We start from the raw sequence: 21,104 nt of genomic DNA on the forward strand, positions 1-21,104 counted from the left end.
GAACCTGTTCCCCCCCCTCTTTATCGACACACCACAGTCGTCCCATCCCCCAAAATCGGGATGGGAGCCCCCCCACCATCCTGTCGACGCATAGTAGCCACGACAGTACCAGCCACCAACTTCAGACAAAACCTTGCACCTTCTTCACTAGGCTGATTCATGAAAGATTCCCCGCTATATACCTGCTCTAAAATGCGAGCAGGCCGGATTCCCTCCATCACTCTCCTGATGCTCCGTCCTTTCACGGCGTTTTCCTGCTCGTACACAATCCACACATTCACAGGCTTGTTGCCGAAGAGCGCTTTGTTCCCATTATAGAGTGCGCACAGACTCTCTGCAGCAGGGATCTCCCTAAACCCATCAGAGGAAGTATTGGCGAGCAGAAAGCCTTCTTCGTTGGCAATTGCCGTGACCGAGCATGTGCCGAGTTTGTCTGCTTCGACACCGTCGAAATCGGACCATTGGCCCATTCGGGTCGTATCAGCATGCACTATCTGAGGGTGCTTCATAGGGATGGGCATGGTGATTGGTTGGTTGAGTTAAAAGAGTAGAGGGGTTGTCTCAGTCGATGAGGGGGTTTGTGGAGGAGGTTTTTGCTAACGTTCGCTTTGTATCTTAACCTGGTATCTGGGGTTCTTTCTCTCCATGGTACGATTGAATTGGAGTATATATACCCACTTTTTCTCTACGCTTCAAAAGACATCTGAGGAAATTGGGCTGGAATCAAGGCTGCAAAGAATGAAACCCAACTCATCAGCAACCTTCTATAGCCATGTCTTGTTGGCTAGGAAGCTTCCACGGATCGTATAGACCGGGTATCGTGATACGGGATCATCGAGAGTACTAAGATGAAGATTTGTCCCAGGTGACAAGTCAGCTTAGGGCTGCAAGTCAGTATCCTCGAAGCCTTAACGATAGGCTGGGAGTGCTTAGGTCTCGGTCTTAGTCTGAGTTCTATTCGCTCTCCGTGAAACTTATATTGGCGCCAGCCCCACTATACTGCACAACAGCCATTGTCGGTCACTGTCCTGCAAGCCATAGTTCTGCACTAGCTTGTGCTAGTCTGTTAATATCGAGGCACCTGCTTCACGATGAGGATGGTTGGCTCAGGGGTAACGTTTCCGTTGCCGCTAGCCTCGTTGAGCTAGTATTAATCCCTCAAGCGCAAATCGACACTGCGAGCATTAGAGGATGGATGATAGGAATCTTTTCATGCCCAAAGGTCTGACCTGTTACTCGCATTGTTCATGGTTCCTAGCCATAACGACCCAAGCCGGGGTTTTGCAATCCCTGCTTTATCGCAACCATCGGTCTAGTAAGCCCCATTCTGTAAATCAAACTTGTCCGCTAGCCGAGCTTCATGTCACCCGAAGCGAATGCGTAGCTCGGTTGGTTCGCATTTGGTCGGATTCTTAGGGTCCAGGGAATCTTTAAAGAACTGTATTATGGTTTCGTCGAGGTTAGTTGGCCGATAGTACGATACCAACCTCAGTGAAGCAACATTATCGACCTCTTCTAGGATCATCGGGCACTGCTGATGCCCAGTCCCTGCCACATATCCATGTACAAGTCGTACGAGCGGCGTGTCCAGAAGCATCGTAAGCCGATCTGGCCGGCCCTGCAGCTTTTCCACCACGGTCTCTGTTCCAATTTGTGAGGAACGCATGTATCCTGGATTAAGATTGACTTGTAACGATTGGATATCAGATCAGAACCTCGTCGTTGGCAGCCAGATCATCAACAACGCATTGGGTAGTAGTCAAAGGCTATGCATGGAAACGTCGTGCACACTTCAAGCCATTTCCACCGCCTAAATTTTAGTCAGAACACCAACAAGAGGGGACAGTATCTAATAGACTACCAGATATTCGAGAGAACCTGCAAATTCAGCCTTTTTTTTCTCTTTGCTCCAAAGTGATTCCACAAGGCTGGTCCATATTTACATATAGCTAAGCCTCAAAAGACGGGAGTTGGAGTTCTGCAGAGTTGGAGTTCTGCAATGTTCTCTTCAAACGTTGATGTAAGTGCAATAAAATTACATCCACCTCTTAAGTTTCTACTCTTCCTCTTCCTCCTCGTCACTCTTGCCATCTCGGTACAGGAAGAATTGAGTAAAGATCGCCATATCCAGCAGCAGTGTGCCAGCACTACCGATCAACCACGACAAATTCACCAATACGTAACGACCGTACAGCGCAGCCGCCTCGCCAGGATCACAATGCGCACGGTGACGATGCCCCATAATCCCTTCGGAAGATGCACCATGGCAAACAGGCGAGTATGCCAGAATGGAAAGCACGTAGGTCAAATTTCCGATGCAAGCAAAAAGGAAGAACAGCAGGGAAACACCATCCGTTGACTTGCGGCGGTAGTTCAAGAGAAGCTGGGGCAGACGTGACCCAAGATATAAGGCTGCACAGAAATATCCAAATACTTGACCCAGAACATCCATAGTGAGAGGTTCCCGATCTGGCGATGATGACTGTGCTACCGGGCTGACGAACCAGCCCATCACACCTGCAGCACAGACTAGAGCGACGGCGGTGAAATTGAATAGAACAGATTGGAGGGTGGAGATGCGGCGGCGGCGGGCACGTTGAGCACGGCGCCGCGCGGAATCGGATGTAGGTTCGACAAACGGTGTTGCGGGTGAAAGATGGGTTGCATCTACCGATGAGTGGAAGATATCATGGTAAGAGGTTGCCGAGTGCCGTCTTCCCGCGGAGAGTGGGCGTGTACGGTCCTCGGGTTGCTGTCCAGTCAAGTTTATAGTTGGATCCTCAATTCGGACCTGGCCGGTGGGCTTTGAGATGAGGGCGGATCTCTCCGTTGGTGCTGGTTGATGTTCGGCGCCATTCTGCTCGGCATCATTGACTGCAAAGAGGTCCGGTGTAGCGGAGGGAGAGAGCTCCTCCTTGAGATTGAAGCCCCGGTAGTAAAAGCACTGCCCAAGCAAAACAATATCTGCTAGAGTGTAGTACACTGCAAGAATGATCATGGTAGGAAGCACGCCTTGCAGAACGGCGCCTAGGATGTTGAACACATCGCCAGCCAACCAGATAATGAGGAAGATAAGAGAGAGGCCATCTGCAGAGCCACGTCGGAAATTCTCGATGATTTGAGGGGAGAAAACGACCACCCAACAGGCAATAGAAATCGATCTAGATGATTGGTCAATTTTGGATTTTGGAAAACAAATACAGAGATCGCCGGGCCAAGTAGATCTTAATCTGATGTCACACTTGCATGCATTGAATGAACGTGACAGCTAACCAATTTCCCCCCCCCCCCCCCCCCCCAATCCGAAAAAAAAAGAGAAGTCCAGCTTGTTGAGCTTACCCGCAAATGCCGCTAAGGGCCTCGATGTTAAAATTAGCCGCCTGCGAAGGGAACATCCTGCAGGCGAACCGTGCGATTCAGATTCAAGAGTCTCCCTAAAGGTCTGGGAAGCGAAACAATGTAAAAGAAGGACGCCAATATAAACAGATGTAGTAGCTGGAAGATCCAGCTCTGTGCAAGTTGAAAATAAGGCAATTGGAGGGACGCGAAGAGAATTGGAGAAATCTAAAACGGAACCGTGGATGACGTCGTGTGGTCACGTGCGATTGAAGTATACGAACTTGAGGACATTTCAGGTTGGCATTCTAAGTGCTCATTTCATTAATTTCCTTCTATTTCTAGCATTTAACTACGCTACGACTCAATCAAAATAAATCGATATTGATCATGGGCTACCAAAATCTAGAGAGCTAATAATGTTCCTTCATAAGCAACACCAACTTGTCCTGGGCATCACAGAAGATGTTTATGGCCTTGGTCTCTGTCAGCGAAGCTTAAAGGCCGATCAATGTATGCACTTACCTCGGTTAACTTGACTGGACTAGCACCACCCTGGTCTCGGACAAAGGTGATCTGGTAGTTTCCAGGGTCGTTGATAAAAGAGACATTCCGTGCCGGGATTGGAAGTGTCGCCTCAATATCAAATAGCGACTTGACATTTCCTGCAAAAGGCTGAGTCAATTCTGTCAACAGGCCTGGCGAGATGGTGAGGTGATCTACCCCAGCGAGCAAGAAGATCTCCTCAACAGACGTCAGACTAGCAGGGAGGACTTGGGTGCGCGAATTGATGGACTTGTAGTAATTCTGAATAGCAGCACAAAGAGGGAGCAATTTTGCGTTGTCCACGAATCTGGAATGGGAATGATGTTAGACAGGGTTTCAAAGGAAGAGCCCGGTACTTACCCTGCTTGCACATGTGCCTTCAATTCGTTCACATAGGGTGCGATATAAGAGCAGTTGACCTCGGCTGCGAGAACAGCTTGAGTCATGCTAAACAGAGTGGTCGCTAAGGTATGCACACCAGCTAATTCAAGGGTGCGACAGGCCATCATTCCCTCCCAAGTACTAGGAATCTTGATGCAAATGCGAGTAGCGTCGAAGCCGGGCTGGACATGCTGGAACAATTGCACGATTCCTATAGGTGATTATCATCAGGTCCAATCAATCAATGGTAATTTCAATGAAAAAAACCAAACCTACGGAGTGCATTTAGGACAATCTTCTCTGACGAGTACGAGTGATAGGGATTAATCTGTACATGGACACGTCGACGAATGTGTTTTGCCATTCCTACAGCCAATCTGACCATCTATCAATTGGAAGTTAGTGGATTTCTTCCTTCAGACCATCAACATCATCACTGCTAGAATCCGAACCATAACTCACCGCAATCTCGACGACCAATTCTTCAACATCCATGGACCACTTCGGATGCAGCATCGCCGCATCTGCCCACGATGACGCAATGATGCTAAACCGCTCTGGCTTAGAAAGCTCACCAAGTGCAATAGCCTGCACGGTCAGCTTCATGGCCCGAATACGTGACACGTTCATGTGCTTACTTGATTGGAAGTGCAATCTTGGAATGGTCCCAGAGCTTTGGCGACTAAAAAGTAGTTAGCCATTTGAGAATGATCCTATGATTTATCGACGAAGTAGGGTCAGTCACCTTCGTCGTCCATCGTATCACAGTCGATCTGCGTGCGCGAACGTATGTAGTCGAGACCTGTCCGTACTGCCATCTTGAGGGTAAGGCAGTAAATTTGAGATAGGTGAGCTATTAAAAGGAGCAAAGATAGGTTCTGATAGAGAGGCGAGAAAAGAAAAACAAGAGGGCAATGGGCATCACACTTTCTCCAACCCGGTAAACACTTGAATTGGGAATTTTTGGGGTACTATATTCCGTAGGTGACTTGGATTTGTCGGCCTGAGTGACTTGATAGTGGTCCGTATTGAAGAATCAGATGTACTGCAGATGAACCCTGCATCTAGCACTGCATGAGTATTGCGGTGCAACATGGGGACCATGCGTTACAAAGAATGACGGAAGTATGAGATAAAGAAAGGTCAGGTTTACGGCATGTCACTAGTAGAAATATTCAAATCAAGAGTGAACAGTAAAGTATCCCCTTAAGGCAACATTTGCATTTTATAGCATAAGGTAAGGATATCCGAGAGAAACGCCTCGCGATGCAAAGTGGAAATTCCCCCCCCCCCCCCCCCCCCCCCCCCCAACTGAAACATGTCAAACTAGATATTTAGAAAAAAACAAATGTTCTCTTTTGTTTTTGGTCTCTATTTGGCCTGACTAGCCAACCATGCCTCGTGTGCCTTCTTCTGGCGCTCCCAGTCCTTGCGAAGCTTCTTCGCCCGGCTCTTGGTGATCTCCTCGCCGGCAGCATCGCGGGTAGGCATGCCTTCATTGTCCCAGGCGCTGTACTCATTAGTCCGGAACATCTCCAGGTGGCTCAGCTTGCCCTTCTCTGCTTTTTTGAGAGCTTCTTGCTCCTTCTTCAGCTTCTCGGCCTGCTTTTGGAGAGCTCGAGTTTCTTTCTCTTCCCGCGCCTTAAGCATCTCTTGGGTGACAGGTCGGACCAAGGCAGGTTGGTTCTCCCGATCTTCGAGGGCAATACCGACATCAAAGAGGTCAATGTCTCGCACCCGGTCGCACAGGGACAGAATATCCTTGCCAATAGAATCAGATGACCCCAAGGACGCAACTTTGTTCCGGAAGTTGGAGAAAAGTTCAGCATATGGCTTGGCAGATTCGGAAGCCTCTTCAGGTGCCGATATTTGGGCAACTGCCGCCTCAATATCCTTGGCGGAGATTCCAGCCTTGGACCGCGCAGCTTCACGAAGCGTGTCACGCATAGCTGACAGAGGATACAGGTAGGGCTTGGCCTCCTCGGGGATATCAATACCAGACCATCCGATTTCAGTGCTATCAGCCGAGGCAGTGCCGTTAAGTCCGAAAATGTTCACCATGGAGGTAACCCAATGGGCTGCAGCCTGAACGTCTGAAGAGGGCACGGTGGCCTTGTCGACAATATTGAACTTGGAGATAAGTTCTGAGATCGACGCCATGACAGCAGGAGTGTTGAATGAATCACAGAGCTGGCCGTTGACTGCCTTCTTGGTCGCGTCCAAATCAGCAGCGAAGGTGGTGTCAGTGCCTGACGACTGAAGAGCCGCAGGATCCTTCACCTTGAGGAAAAAGTTGTTCACCTTCTCCTCCCATGAGCTGCCAGTGTTTACCAGATCCTCTGTGATCTCAACGCCGTCTTTCCAGCCACCCAGGAGGAAAACAATGCGCAGACTTCTTGGCGTCCAGTCTTTGCGATCAAGCGCTTCTCGGATGGTTGTGAAGTTCTTCAACGACTTGGACATCTTGGATCCTTGAATGGACAGATGGCCCATGTGAAGGAAGTAGTTAACCCATTGGTCATGCTTGTGCTCACCGTGCCAGTATGCCTCACTCTGGGCAAGCTCATTGTCGTGGTGCGGGAAGGCAAGATCAATACCACCGGAGTGAATATCCATCTGGTTGCCCAGCCGGGCTGATGCCATGGCCGAGCATTCGATGTGCCAACCAGGGCGGCCCTTACCCCAGGTACTGGACCAGGCTGGCTCGCCTGGCTTAGACGACTTCCAAAGAGCGAAGTCGGAAGCACCGCGCTTCTCTGTCGTTTTGCTGGCCAAAGACCCTTCGCCCTCTGCAGCCAACTTGTTGTCTGACCGACTCCATGGCTCAAGCCGAGCGTACGGGTAGCCCGCAGCTTCGAAGGCATTGATGTCGAAGTACACCGATCCATCCTTTGTTGCGTATCCGAAGTTGTTCTTAACAATCCGATCCACGAAAGCGGCAATCTCATCACCATATTCCGTCACGCGAGTCAATTCGGTGGGGTCAAGGACGTTCAAATCCCGCATATCCTTAATGAACCGGTCCTCATATCTCTTAGTCAACTTGGTGAAGATGCCGTGATCGTTCGCATCAACTAATGCGCCCTTCAGGGCATCGAGGTAAGGCAAAATAAGATCCTGCGCGTTCGAATAGAATGACTCGGCGAAAAGAGCAGGTTCTGTGCTCGAACCATCACGGGCCTCCGCCTGCGCGATGACTTTTGCAGCCGAGGCAGCCGTCTTGATATGCATCTTAACCTTGGCCTCATCATCACCTGCCTTCTCGTTTCCTGGCAAGGCTCCACCGTTCAAGATTGTCGCATAAGTTTTTTCAACCTCATTCTGGTACCGCGACGGAGGGAGCTCGGAGTCGAGCAAGGGAAGGTTCTTTTTTAAGTAGGCAACGAAGGCACTCTTGACAGTATCTAGAACCGCCGAGGTAATCGTAGGGTTGGCGGCGACAAATTCGTTAAACAGGTGCTGTTGTCTGGCGCGGAGGATGATCTATACAATTGGTGAGTCACCACGCTTGAGGTTGTATCAGTAAACTCAACTATGAGTCATACCTTGTCATCCACGTCTGTTATGTTCATAACGAAGTTGACATCAAACTTGAAGTAGTCGCGCATAATTCGCCGAATAATATCGGTGCTAACGTAGTTTCGGGCATGTCCAAGATGCGCATCGTCGTAAACAGTCGGTCCGCACGCATACCACAGAACTTTCTTGCCCGCGGGGTCTATCGGGACGAAGGGGGTCTTGGACTTGGTCAACGAGTTCCACACCTTCAACGGAGGCAGTTGCGCGTCCGGGCTGGAGGCCGGTTGCCGCCATGGCGGCTGTTGGCGAGAAGACATGGAACTGAAAGAAGTAACCGACAATAAAACCCGATGTTTGGACGGCGAACGGAAAAGAAGGGGAAGAAGAGAGGATCGGGAGGAGAGCATAAAGAGAGAAACAAAGGCAATAGGAGGGGCTCTTGTCAGGACCAGATCGACTCATCCATCAACTGCGGACTTGCTGTGATTGGCGGTAAGGGGATGGGGGTATCGAGCCCTGAACCCTAATCCATAGCCCGATCAGGGAGTGAGCATGACAGCCTTTTTTTCTTTGCGGAGAGGCAACGAGGTCCAGCCTCAAATTAGGGATTGTCCATACACATTGTCCTAACTAAAACCGCTCATCATGACTTCCCCATTTCTCACCCGGAATACCGTAGCTGGCACAGATAGCCTCGCCCTCTTGCAGCTGCGTCGCGACCAGATCGTTCCGACAATCCTCCGCGACCATGACGATGAGAACAAAGGCTATTGGGAAGGCAAGGTCACAAACACCCGCTTTGGCTCATTCCCACACAGCACTCTGATTGGGCAAGCCTGGGGCGCGCAGGTTGTCGCTTCAAAAGTCGACACAGGCTCGCGCGGTCGCAACCAATCCGCTAAGCGCAAGGCCGAGGAGCTTGATGCGGAGGCAACAACAACTGGCGCAGAGGAAGAGAAGAAGAAGCCATCATTCAGAGCCCCCGTCTCTGCAGAGAGCGGGTTCCTACACATCCTCGCCCCGACCCCCGAAGCCTGGACCATATCTCTTCCGCACCGCACGCAGGTCGTCTACACCCCAGACTACAGCTACATCCTCCACCGACTCCGCGTACGCCCGGGGTGTACGCTTATCGAAGCTGGAGCCGGCAGCGGTTCTTTCACACACGCCTCCGCTCGCGCCGTTTTCAACGGGTATCCCGGGACAGAAGAAGCGACCAAACGGCGACGGCTAGGCAAGGTATGCAGTTTCGAATTCCATGAACTGCGCGCGGCCAAAGTGCAGCAGGAACTCAGAGACCACGGTCTCGATGGGATAGTGGAGGCTACGCACCGCGATGTCTACGAGGACGGATTTCTGCTAGGCGACCCCAAAACCGGCAAATCGCCCAAGGCCAGCGCCATCTTCCTGGATCTTCCGGCTCCCTGGCTCGCACTGAAACATCTCGTGCGCAATCCGCCCCCTGGACAGGAATCGGCTCTCGATCCTGAGTCACCCGCTTATCTGTGCACATTCTCTCCCTGTCTCGAGCAGGCAGAGCGTACAATCCGCACTATGCGCAAGCTATCATGGCTGAATATTTCAATGGTGGAAGTCGCTCAACGTCGTCTTGATGTCAAGCGGGATCGTATCGGGCTAGATACTGAGGGCGTGCGCGGGGCTACGCTGTATCCCAAGACTGTTGAGGAAGCGGTCGCAAAGCTTCGTAGTGAGGAACAACGTGCCAAGCTCATCCGTGAAAACCGAATGACCAAAGACCAGCCAGATTATCAGCCAATTGCGAAGGAGACACCGTTCTATAAAGAGAAGACTGATGTCCCTTTGTATGCTCAGGGTCGCTTGACGCATCGGTCGGAGCCGGACCTCCGAACTCACACCTCATATCTGGTCTTTGCGATCCTGCCTCGGGCTTGGACGGAAGAAGATGAGCAAAAGTGCCGGGATAAATGGCCATCCGCCAAGGTCGTTAAGCCCGATACTGAGCCAAAGACAAGCAAGAAGCAAATGAAGAGAGAGGCTGCGCTGGAACGGGCAAGGCTTCGTGAGGAACAAAAGAAATCGGAAGAAAGGCCACAGTCAGAATCAGGAGATAAGGCCGAGGAAGACAGGGTCGAAGAGGATAGTACCGAGGCATGAGGATCAATAGATACCAGTGATTTGCTTCCTTAGCATAAAAATTTCCATGACCAGGTTCAGGCGTTATAACATTGCCTTTAAAGGCAGCTCACACCCACATTTCAATAACTCAAAGGCTTTCTAATTATTCGCATTGTAGGCAGTCCTGGGGCCAAGTTTGTGGTTGTCAAGTCCTCTAATATCAAACCAACGTTCGCAAAAGCAGCATTGCCTTAGCGGGAATCATGATTTTATCGACACTCAGCGTGCATGCGATGATTGGAATAAGAAGCAGCCGTCTTGCAGGCTACTTTTGGAGAAAACAAGCGAGGGTAGATCGAAGATGATAAACATGTTGCGATGAATGAGCATGGATCAGAACCACAAAGAAGGCAACCGCTCATGTAGAATTCTCTATAGGACAAAGATGCTATCAAAGCCGCCTTCTAGATATTGGAATCATGAAATGCAGAAAACGAAGTAATGAGAACGGGTAAATGGTATCAACAGGAAAATAGGACTTCTCAGAGGTTATTTTCAGCTCGGAACTTATCCCACGCTTCATTCAGGGTTCCGAACACAGATCCAGCAATCATGCGCTGTTCAGTGGTGGCAGTGGTAGAGATCTTTTCGGGGGATGTTAGTAGAATGTTATATGGAATGTAACCAACATCACCCAAGGATCAAGTAAACATACCTTATCAGGGTGCACCTTGGAAATCCCCTTCATATACTGAATCTTGACCTTGTTTGGCAGAACCAGCTCCGACAAGCCAATCTTCTTCCACCCAGCCTCGGGCCACAGCACAGAATCCAGACTACCGAGCAGCGCACGCAAATTGTCCTGCTTGCCATTCCTCCAGGTGGCAATTCTCGCGTCGACGGTCTCAGAAAGAGCAAACTTCTCTTCATCGGCGCGCTCAGCCGCCTCATTGGCTTTCCGTAGACGGCTGACTGCTTCAAAGTCTGCCCCAGATGCCGACGTAGCGGTGAGATCAGACAGGGCTGAAGGTTTCTTAGGCGGGGGTGAAGGCCTTTTTCTAGCAGGGGCTGCGGGCTTAGATTGAGGCTTGTTGATACCAGCTGCTTTCTCGCAACGGTTCCGGCCTTGAATGCTCGTGCTGCTACCGTGGCCAGACTCTACGGCCAGCTTCCAAGCCTGTGCGGCATCACCCCAGCGCTCGAGTTGCTCTAGAGCCTCGGCTTTGCGCATCAAAGCCTTGCCGAAGAAGTCTTTCATGGGCTTAGGCGCTTCGCCAGTGCCGAGATCGATCACTTCTGATTCGCCCTTAGACGGGCCAATAATTGTTAGGATGATGTCAGCGTCGTCAATGGCGGACTTGGGTTCGCCGATCTTCAGGGCTGTCATGGCACGATTACTGCGGATGATAATTGTGATAGGATGTTTGTCAGGGAGCATGCCAAGAGCCGTGGAGAAGCTTTGGTGGGCTTCTGCGTAGTCGCCTCTTTTGTAAGAGTCTGCGGCCTGTCCTCGGTGCCGGTGTATCGATTGAAGCGCCTCTTGAGATACAGGTGGGATAGACCGTGTTGGAGCTTTCGGGCGTACGGAGATGGAAGCTGACCGTGTTGGAGGAGTGACAGTCTGGGCATGGGTAGGAGGCTTTGGACGACTAGCTGACGGAGCAGGAGAATCAAAGAGATCGACGTTAGGCCCAGGAGGCGGCGGTGGCACCTGAGGTCGCTTACGTCTCGCAGGACTGACATATGCCTGCGCCTGCTGCTCTTCAGCTGCAAACCGTGAAAGTCGAGATTTAGGATCTTGAGAGCTTGATCGGGACGGACGCTGGAGGAAGTTAGATTGCTGCCTTGGCTGGACAGCACCAGAGGATTGTTGATGACGAGGAGGTTGACTTCTCGGGTCGGGGTGGTGACTTTCACGAGGACGAGAAGATTTCCTGGGTCGACCATCTCCAGACTCAAGAAGAAGTGCTTCATCAGTAAAGTCCTGTTGCTCTTTTTGGGATTGAGCTGGCTGATCACGACGACCTGGACGCTGCGGCTGCAGAGGAGGTTCGTCTTGAGTAGAGGATGCATCTCTCATCCAACGCGGTTGGCTGGGGTCATGTTCGTTGTTGAATTCATTTACAGCTTGTTGGAATTTCTTGCTACCAGTCTTCCAAAGCGAGCCGGCTGATTTCAGAAGGTTATTACCAAATTGAGAGGCGACCTGCACAGGGTCTTTGTCCGCTGATGCTGGACTCCGTCTGTCCTGACGCGATCGAGATTCTGCTATTTCTTCTCTCATCCATGAAGGCATGTCGCGGTTACGACTATCACTCCTGTCAGCGCGATCGGCAGAACGAGTTGCACTAGAACGTCCTTCAGTCTTCTGCCGTGATTCAGCATGGGCCTGGGTAAGAAGCCAACCAACAGCAGCCTGAACATCGGTCCCAGACTCCGTGGTATTCAAAGCCCGGCGAGATTTATTAGCAGGGAATCCCATGTCCACCAGCTCCGCAACAGCCCGATCGACTTCGTTGGAGGGCACTGGAGATGTATGTTGGTCTCGTCCTCGATCTGATGGTGTAGTGGATGTGGGAGGCGAATCCTGGTGGGGGATATCTGATACCGGCTTCCCGAGCAAACCAAGGAAATCATCATCGTCGGCTTGTTGAGGCTGAGGAGCCGGAGCGGATTTCGGTTTCAATTGATTGAGGCCGAATGGGTCATCGTCATCAAAGCCGTCCATACCCCCAATGTTGTTCTGCATGGAAATTCCCCCATTGGAAGATTCAAGGCGCCTGTTCGTATCGATTGGAGGCGAGGATTTCGGGGAGTTGGGGACTGGGAAATGGGTCGAAGCGTCCACTGGCGCTGCCGCATCGAAAGCGGCCAGAATATCCTCATCGTCCGCGGGTGGTGGTGCGGATCGAGGCGCGGGTACAGATGCGGGGCTCCGCACACGTCCCTCAAGGTTGTCCCAGAATTGGTTGTTCTGGCCTCCGTATTGCGATTCGAATCGACTGCGATTATCGGCTTCCTTCTTCGCTTTTTCCTCCTGCAAGCGCTTCTGCTGTTCCATGAGAGAAAGGTTTTTGTTCCCGGCGGAAGAATTGAATGAGACCAGATTCGCGAAGCTATCTCCGGCAGAAGTGACGGGTTTCGATGGTGAGCTTGAGCGGTTCGAAGTCGCAGATAACGGGGTAGACCTGCCGGAGCCGCCATTTGATGGGATACTTGGGTACAAGTACCCAGAGCTCATTGGTGGTGGCCTGCTTGGGGTTTTAGACTCGGAGGACCAACTCAGGCCGTTTAGGTCTTCCATGGTGAGCTTGTCGCAGAGGATGATGACTTCTGGTTGGTTCGAATGAGGATTAGGTCCCAGAAGAGGGATGAAGGTTTTCCATGATCTCACCAGCTCACAATGTGAAAGAAGCCCGAAGTAATTTCAATGACCGTTTGCTCTCTCAAGCATATGCAGAACACTCGCCCCCTACATGTGGGGGATCCAGACCGCATTGAGGCCGGCACGTGATGCTATGGTCTCCTCTCTCACATTTTGAGATAATTTTATATACTTCAGTTGTTGTGTGAGGTAACATCAGCTCACTAATCTGGTTGTTCGATGTTTTGAGATTGAGGTTGAATGGATCTCAGAAATCACTTACCTCTTAACAGGAAATAAGCTAGTCCAAGATGTTTGCACTGACGTCGATATGAGAGAAAATCCCAATCCAGAGACATTCGACCCGTCTCCTCTGTTTTTTTTTGGGGCATTTCTATACTATACATTGATTTCTTAATCACTCACTGATCATTCAAATTGCCCTTGATACCCCAAAACAACCTGTGGGGGGTACCACAGACATCGCCCCAGTTGCTCCAGCCAACTGACCCCACAAACTCGGCAAATCCGACAAATGGACAGACAATACACCTGAAAGGCAGGGAAAATTGTTGTGAAAAAGCAGGAGTTCCCACCGTGTTAGCTTCTGGGTCCTCCGAATGTGCATCAAGGCTTGCAAGCCCATCGTTTGGCCTGTCGGAAATTTGCTGATGGCCCCTTCCTTCGCCCTCTGTTTAGGGACTAACAGCTGACAATCTAAGCGGCAAAAAGCCAAAAAAAAAAAAAAATTCGTTCAAAATCCGAAAGAGATCATCGGTTCATGGACCTATTCGGAAGAGACCTGATTTTAATATTTAGGCACAAGTCCTCCATACAAACGGAGTACCTCATAGCAACCCCGGCCGAAACTAAGCTGTCATTCAATCAAAGTAAAACAAAGTGCGGAGTACCAGGGGATCTCCCGGCCTGGACGAGGCGATGTTGTCTCCATTTCTACTCCGTACTTTGGCCAACGCACATCATATCCCAATTGGGAACGTCATAGGTGGGAAATCCAATCCTTGGCTCAGCCTAGAACTATTTTGTCTTTTCTTGAAACTTCAAAAAGGGGGGTATTTGGAGATGCAAGACGTATGCACTCCGTAATTTCTCTCGAGCTACTCCATACATAGTCCATACCCCCCCCGTATTAGTGTTTTTTTGAAACCCTTAGACAGGGGCACCATACGCTAAATTAGTGACGTTAAATCAGTTAAAGTTTTTAGAAAAAATCACCAAGTGAGAAAGCTCTATATATTAGCGCCCGAGATTTCATATCCTTCCAGGAAGTCATTAGAGGATGGAACCCATTCTTTGCGAGGTTGCGGTGATTGCGTGGCCAACCCCTTGCTAGAACAACATCATAATCAAAAATCACTTTCGGCTCTTGACCGTGGCCTTAGTGCCTCGTACGCTCGATATTTGTCAATCTGAGGGGCGATAGGATCTACAGTAGAAACGGTAGTCCCATGCTCTGCATGCACGTGCATGGGGGTGATGAGCATGAGAGGGAGTTGGAAGTGATAGATATCTAAAGTGGGGAAGAGGCAAAGGTAGCGAAGCATTTACGCAATTCGAACATGGGACTGCCGTTTGAACATGGTAGCTGCCCAGGTGTATCTGATCGACGACAGGTGTGAGCGGCTCATCTAAATAGGCACCTACATACCAGATTTCCTTTTCCATCAGAACAGGGGATCCAAAGCCAGGCCAATCAACAATGTCCTATAGCAGCGGACCTGACACGTCCTCGCTTCGCCAACAGTTTTCTACCTACCGAGTTACAGCAAACCTTCAATAGAGCCCCAACCCTCCTTGCTTGCAATCACAGCCCGACCTCTGACTGAGAATCCGCTTTCTATCCGCAGTCCAATGATGAACCCATGCATATACGAAATTGCGCCGTAAAGAAGCCTTGAATTATCCTGGCCGGCCTCGAGTTTCGTAGCTCGGTGGACAACACCCAACAAAGGCCCACGAGGCGTCGTCACGCGCACGACATCCGCCACCTCGAGCCCTCTATCTGCAGTGGGCAGCGATACGCTGCAGGTCAGACAGACGAGAAAACGCTGGAGCTCATGAGCAAACACCTCCTCGCCTACCCTGTCCGTTATCGCAGTGTCTACAGCGGTGAGGACTCCATTGGTGCGAGGCTTCAGCATGCTCATCTGCTACTCCGACATCCATTGAGACACGGTGGGGTGCATGGATTCTTGCGCAAAATACTGTAGCAAGAGGCTGCTAGATTGGACTGTGTGTTCTTCGTCGCTGCTGCTGCTTCGGCTCATAGCCCGCCGTGTCACACCGGTACAGGGCCCGGAGGAGAGAGAAGCGCTACGTGCCGATCGATATCTGAGGTGCATCCCCATCTGTCTTTAGTGGGCATTTCCAGCTCAGAAGCAGTGGTATCAACATTCTGCACCTGGATACCTCCAGGCAGAGTTCACATTCGGACCTCCGCTACACCCGAGTCCGTGCCATCAGCGTCAACGATATCGGCCAAAAAATTGTCATAATATTACCGAGCCTGGCGACCAGTCACGGCAATAAACTCTCCTTAGTCTTTCGGGAAGGCTTAGCTACTCCCTGTGAGACTTTTGACGCTTGGAATCGGAACGGGCCGGAACGAAGATCAATTTAAGCGCCGAAGATTCCTACCGTCATAGACACTGCACATTGTAGTTAGTGCAGAATCCGATGTCATTCGATGCCAGAAACTCTCCTAGTAGCCGTGCTTTCAGATTCTTTTCCGGGATCAATGCCAGACCTCCTTATGTCCAGTATCATCCTATGTTGGGACAAGAAAGAAGCCAAAAGTGTTTCCTATTTACAAATCGACTCCAAAATCCATATGATGTTAGGCGCTTAGCACGGCTAGCTAATTTCCCTGGTCCTCCCCGTTGAGTTGCTGTGGCTTACATTGGTGGTTGGTTGCGTAGGCGAATCATATCTAGCCGAGTGTGGTTGAAGATCGTGCGGCCAGGACCGGTATTACAACCTGCGTGCTCGTCATCTACCACCGCAAGCTGCCATTTCTACCTAGCCTCTCAGTCGGATCTATCAAAGCGCTGAAAACCTCACTCCAGAATTCACAATGAGACCATAAGATCAGGGCAGTGAACGCCAGGATGCTATCTCGTCTTCAACCTCCATCCACCCACACAGCACTAGAATCTTTCATATTCCCCGAAACACGCTGGCTTGGTGGCGATCACGATGGATGACCCTTAATATCATTTGACCGTTACCTTAGTCAGTACCAGTCACAGCAATCTACGACAAATGATGGCCGCAGTATTCAGCTCAACACGGCCAGATGGCAGGCTCTATTCACGTTTGGTCGTTTGGAGGCCATTTTGGAAGAGGGAATCCCCGAAACCAAGCTACTACACATGGAGGATGGGTGTGAAAGACAACCAGACCTGACGGCTCTACCACCCCGAGTGCTGAGAAGTCGAAATATTCCACGTCGCCTGTCCCGATGGCGCCGTCATATTCAAGGTCTAGGGACCGGCGATAAAGCCCGATAAATGGCAAAGCGTATGCAGATCACACTCAGAAAAGCCCCTGGACTTTTGATGCTGGAGACGCTACATCCGAGATATAGCCTGCTCCAAGCGGCGGGACTGGATGAAAGGGATTTTGCGCAAATTTTGCTCCAGATTGGCTCCCTGGTTGAAGCACTCGTGTCATCAAGCTATGCTTTTGCGACCAATATCCCGCGCCAGAAGTTCTCATGGACCTATCTCCAGGCGCGGAAGAATGTGGTGCAGAAGGATATGCTTACTAGGGGCTGGCGCCCATTAAAGGTTCCGATACTCTCGGGCAATCTAACTCAACTAGTCTATGTGAGTGTCACGGAGCCGGTCATTCGAGAGTCATCAGCTGACCATGGGAGCTGTAGTGAGAAAGTCTGTGTGATCAACACACTAGAATGCAGTTCCTACGAGCCACGTCCACGTCACGTGGAAGAATGTTGCAACTGTCAAAGCTTCAACGCCAAAGGGAGTGCTGATTGTCTTCTTAAGGGTAAATTCCCACTCATTCAATGCCAGGCCCCGAGCTGAAATGGGATAAATGTTACTGATGCTTCAACAATGCCGTATGTTGCCATATCTCATGTGTGGGCAGATGGTCTTGGCAGTACGGCCGAAAAGGGCCTGCCTCTTGCCAGGTCAAATGATTGAGCATTCTGGGGAAGAGCCTATTGCCTGATGGGGCTTTCTGGATTGATGCACTCTGCGTTCCTGAAAATCGTGATATGTGCAAAGAGGCAATCCGGTTCATGGCTCTTACTTACAAGAATGCTGCCATAGTACTTGTTATTGATTCTGGAATCCGATCGGTCTCCACATTAGCCCCTCGTGAGAAGAGGTTACTCAGAGTGGTGATCTCAGGCCGGATGTAAAGATTGTGGACCCTACAGCAAGCGGTGCTGGCTAAAACGCTTGTGTTTGAATTTAGAGATGGGCTGGTGAGCCTGAGCGATTTGATTCCTATCGGCGAAGAGCTTTTCAACGAAGTAGCATCTTACTTAGCAAGTGAAATGTATCGATTGAAAAGGTATAGAAAGACACAGTTTACCCTCAGTGATGTGGCTCGGGGTCTTCGTTGGCGTACGACCAGCAAGCCCGGGGACGACACTCTCGTCACATCCGGTCTTCTGAACGTGGATGCTTTGGAGTTGGCCAACCTCCCAGCTATGGAGCGAATGGCTAGGTTCTTGCACTGAGTTAACTGGCTTCCGGCTGGGATTATCTTTCTTTCCAGTCCCAAACTTACGTGGGAAGGATTTACCTGGGCGCCTAGATCCTTCATGAGAACAAAAAAATCTAGCAATCCGTTTACATCATATGATGGGATCTGCACTACTGGCGGTCTTATGGCACATTATCCTCAGGAGGACCACTATTGACCGGCAAAGCGTGTGGGCAGTTTGGGATGCCTCATAGCGGTGGTTTACAAAATCACCGACATTTGGCTCGATGACGAAGCAAAGGAAATGGGATGTCCGAGCACTTAGGTATCTGATCATTTACTGTTACCCAAATAAATCGCTCCATCGGAAACAAGTCATTGTGTAGCCATGCTGGGACTGGAAAATGACGAGCAAAGCCGAGTGACATGTCGATTTCAGAAAAGACTGATCATCCAGAGCACCTTGCATGTTGAATATTGCAAGGAAACCATTTCCATATGCTTGGATGCCACTCTCACACATCTCAGTGTGAAGGTAGCTCAGTCCATTACAGGCCACGTTTGGACCGTGGACAAGCTTTGAGGTGAATTCAAGACTGAGAGTAACTAAGGACCTGGTCTATGAGAGGAAGAATGGCAACAAATGCATTAAATTGCATGCTCGATATTTGGTCAGACGGCCAAGCCTTGCGCAAATGGGCCAGTTTAAGGAACTTTCTGGCACTTTTCATTCTGCTCTGTTTTTTTGGGGGGGTTATTCTTTTTAAAAAAAAGCTATCCTAAGCTCCGATGTCTTTCTATTGAATTTAGGACAACTTGATTGTAGTGTGGCTTGAAATCTCAATGTTTAGAATAAATTCATCAAGGCATGTCTTCCCAGTGCATAAATCGTTGAACCCACTTGCACAATTTGAGAGAAGCGATCAACATATCTTTCCAAAGTCTCGGTGAGTTACTGACCGTATCCTCCGTACTCTGCGAGAATACACCAAATGAGACCGATGTATAGGTATTAGAGACGGCGGTAACAAGGCCAATCAGGCCACACCTTGCTATATTGATCTGCAGTGCTCCGTACTCCGTCCGGACTACGGACCTTAGGAGTACGTTTCAATCGATAATCTAGACCTTCCCAGGTGCGGAGGTCGGATTAAAAATATATTGCCCCGATCATCATGATTCACTATTAGACACAAATTTCTGGTCAACCCCCCGCATAATCGGTCCGGTCTTTAAAATGAGCATCGATATACTATTGACATTCTACCCTATGGGATAGAATGTAAAGAATCTGGTAAAATTCCTATACCGAGTGCTCTGGAGTTGAGCATGTAACCAGACAACAGAGGATGTGACGAGAAGTGTATCTTTTGGAGACGGGACTCCACAACGGCGGAACCTCTCGGGAAGACGAGCCGCGGTAGCGAATAGAAATCAAATTGGTGGATCACATCGTGTCTTGCCCCTGACCTTCAGGGCTCGGACTATGATTAGTTCGCACAACGCCTATTATTGCCGCCTGATATCAATGGATAGGTATGATGTACTCAGTACAACTTATGATTTTTTGTCAGATGTCATTTTCAAGAAAAAGAAAAGTGAAACAAAGGGAAAAAAGAAAAAAAAGAAAAACAGAGTTAATTTGAAACGACCCAGCAGGGTGGCCAGGCCCGTGCTTCCCGTTAGTTGGGTCCTTTGGTACTTTGTGGTATAAATTGGGGGGCTAAAACGGTCCGGAGATGAGTCCCATGGATAAGTAAAAGAGCAGAAGGATTTTAACGTGATGAATGTCAGTATGATCCTTCGCGCTCTTGCACAAGCCACTATGATACATGTATCACGCAGACTCCGTTGTATGCATGTGTCGTGACAAATAAGAATCGGGCCTGGAATTACCGTGCACCTCAACACATGTTTCCCGAACAGGAGAGATAGATTGCATGGTGAAAACTTGGAGTCTAGACGTGAGAGACGTAGGGGTTCCCATTATATGACACGTGAGAAGCAATTTTTTTCTCTTCTGGCTGATCAGTCGAAGAAACCTCCATTTGAATGTCGAAGATCAAATCAATTCGCCAGTTTTTATGCAGTATAAGCTCCCAGAGTGATTCCCAGGTTGAAGACACTGTAAGGATACCGTAAGATTTGGACACAGCCCAGAATTACTCACATGCGCTTATTTAGCAGACTCATATGAGAATTAACGCGAGGCGCGATAGCTACTCCGTAGTCATTCACACAAAACTTAGAAGTACGCGAAGTGGGTTCGATATTCCACATAGGGCAAGCCGTGCCTTTTCCTTTTTTCCTTCCAACGGTACGCTAGCCCGTGCATTTCCACATACATTCGCTTTTCTTCTCCTAAAGCTATTGTATCCCTCCCCCCCCCCCCCAATATGGAATGGTCTGATCGATATCCGAGCTAGCGATCTATACACGTACCACCCGGTGGCCCCTCGGATCCAAAATTTATTTGAAATTTGCATTCCTATTTATCCATTCCCCCAAGACATGATTCGCTCGCCCCCTAACGGAGTACGGAGTACTCCGTACACAGTGAAATGATTGCCCCTTCTCTTGCTTTCCGACTGGTTCACTCCTCCGGACCCATCCCCATACCTATTACCGCAGTCGGTCCCGATTTACTGCCGGGAATGTGTAGAACGGACTTCCTCCGTCAACAAAGATTCTGTTTGCCACCTACTGAGTACAAGTATCATTGTTCGGAGTCCTACTCCGTACGGAGGGCAATATAGTATGCACCTTGATGCACGGTGTACACTAGGTCTAGTGGCAAATCGGCGTTGATCTAACCACTCGGAGTATCCGGTACTGCCATTCTATATTCTGCATACCCAAAGTACGAGTTGTGGATTATACCTACGTTCCCAGGCCTTTTACGTTCGGTTCTAAGTTGTACACTTCGCCCGACTTGGGAAGACTTTGCCTGACTCAATTCCCCCTAAAATTGACCCCATAATCTCCAAATTATTAATGCTCGGGCATCTAGCCCATACTAATGATCCTTTAGTGAAAGAGCTCCAGTCATTAAGCCCCATAAAAAATTATGGCTATTATTATTTTACCTATTTTTACTTAGTTTACTCCGTACCCTTGGAGCCGTTATGTTGGTAAAGGGAAAAAAAAAATTAAGAAAAACATC

The 21,104-nt window shown here is 49.7% G+C and overlaps 8 protein-coding genes across 8 annotated transcripts; 2 read left to right on the forward strand and 6 right to left on the reverse strand.

Annotated features, from left to right (window-relative positions):
- Positions 1-20: 20 nt before the first annotated feature.
- Pdw03_6992 (uncharacterized protein) lies at positions 21-521 on the reverse strand (the record flags this gene model as incomplete). Its single annotated transcript, XM_014678857.1, has 1 exon — positions 21-521. One exon carries the CDS (start codon positions 519-521, stop codon positions 21-23), a length of 501 nt encoding a protein of 166 aa, XP_014534343.1.
- A 1,535-nt stretch (positions 522-2,056) lies between these two features.
- On the reverse strand, positions 2,057-3,395 carry Pdw03_6993 (PQ loop repeat protein; the record flags this gene model as incomplete). Its single annotated transcript, XM_014678856.1, has 2 exons — positions 2,057-3,161; positions 3,340-3,395. The coding sequence occupies 2 exons, from the start codon at positions 3,393-3,395 to the stop codon at positions 2,057-2,059; spliced, it is 1,161 nt and encodes a 386-aa protein (XP_014534342.1).
- A 354-nt stretch (positions 3,396-3,749) lies between these two features.
- Pdw03_6994 (Transaldolase) lies at positions 3,750-5,081 on the reverse strand (the record flags this gene model as incomplete). Its single annotated transcript, XM_014678855.2, has 7 exons — positions 3,750-3,812; positions 3,862-4,189; positions 4,243-4,474; positions 4,540-4,648; positions 4,726-4,851; positions 4,902-4,945; positions 5,009-5,081. 7 exons carry the CDS (start codon positions 5,079-5,081, stop codon positions 3,750-3,752), a joined length of 975 nt encoding a protein of 324 aa, XP_014534341.2.
- Positions 5,082-5,634: 553 nt separating this feature from the next.
- On the reverse strand, positions 5,635-8,099 carry Pdw03_6995 (Cysteinyl-tRNA synthetase; the record flags this gene model as incomplete). Its single annotated transcript, XM_014678854.1, has 2 exons — positions 5,635-7,746; positions 7,809-8,099. 2 exons carry the CDS (start codon positions 8,097-8,099, stop codon positions 5,635-5,637), a joined length of 2,403 nt encoding a protein of 800 aa, XP_014534340.1.
- A 328-nt stretch (positions 8,100-8,427) lies between these two features.
- Positions 8,428-9,918, forward strand: Pdw03_6996 (tRNA (adenine-N(1)-)-methyltransferase catalytic subunit trm61; the record flags this gene model as incomplete). Its single annotated transcript, XM_014678853.1, has 1 exon — positions 8,428-9,918. The coding sequence occupies one exon, from the start codon at positions 8,428-8,430 to the stop codon at positions 9,916-9,918; it is 1,491 nt and encodes a 496-aa protein (XP_014534339.1).
- Positions 9,919-10,421: 503 nt separating this feature from the next.
- On the reverse strand, positions 10,422-13,183 carry Pdw03_6997 (Heat shock protein DnaJ, N-terminal; the record flags this gene model as incomplete). Its single annotated transcript, XM_014678852.1, has 2 exons — positions 10,422-10,523; positions 10,595-13,183. The coding sequence occupies 2 exons, from the start codon at positions 13,181-13,183 to the stop codon at positions 10,422-10,424; spliced, it is 2,691 nt and encodes an 896-aa protein (XP_014534338.1).
- A 1,841-nt stretch (positions 13,184-15,024) lies between these two features.
- Pdw03_6998 (uncharacterized protein) lies at positions 15,025-15,405 on the reverse strand (the record flags this gene model as incomplete). Its single annotated transcript, XM_066101516.1, has 1 exon — positions 15,025-15,405. The coding sequence occupies one exon, from the start codon at positions 15,403-15,405 to the stop codon at positions 15,025-15,027; it is 381 nt and encodes a 126-aa protein (XP_065956599.1).
- A 1,416-nt stretch (positions 15,406-16,821) lies between these two features.
- Positions 16,822-17,150, forward strand: Pdw03_6999 (uncharacterized protein; the record flags this gene model as incomplete). The annotated part of the gene is made up of 2 exons (XM_066101517.1): positions 16,822-17,091; positions 17,148-17,150. 2 exons carry the CDS (start codon positions 16,822-16,824, stop codon positions 17,148-17,150), a joined length of 273 nt encoding a protein of 90 aa, XP_065956600.1.
- Positions 17,151-21,104: the final 3,954 nt, after the last annotated feature.

This window comes from Penicillium digitatum, chromosome 2 (assembly GCF_016767815.1).
Source record: "Penicillium digitatum chromosome 2, complete sequence".
NCBI classification, from domain to species: domain Eukaryota; kingdom Fungi; phylum Ascomycota; class Eurotiomycetes; order Eurotiales; family Aspergillaceae; genus Penicillium; species Penicillium digitatum.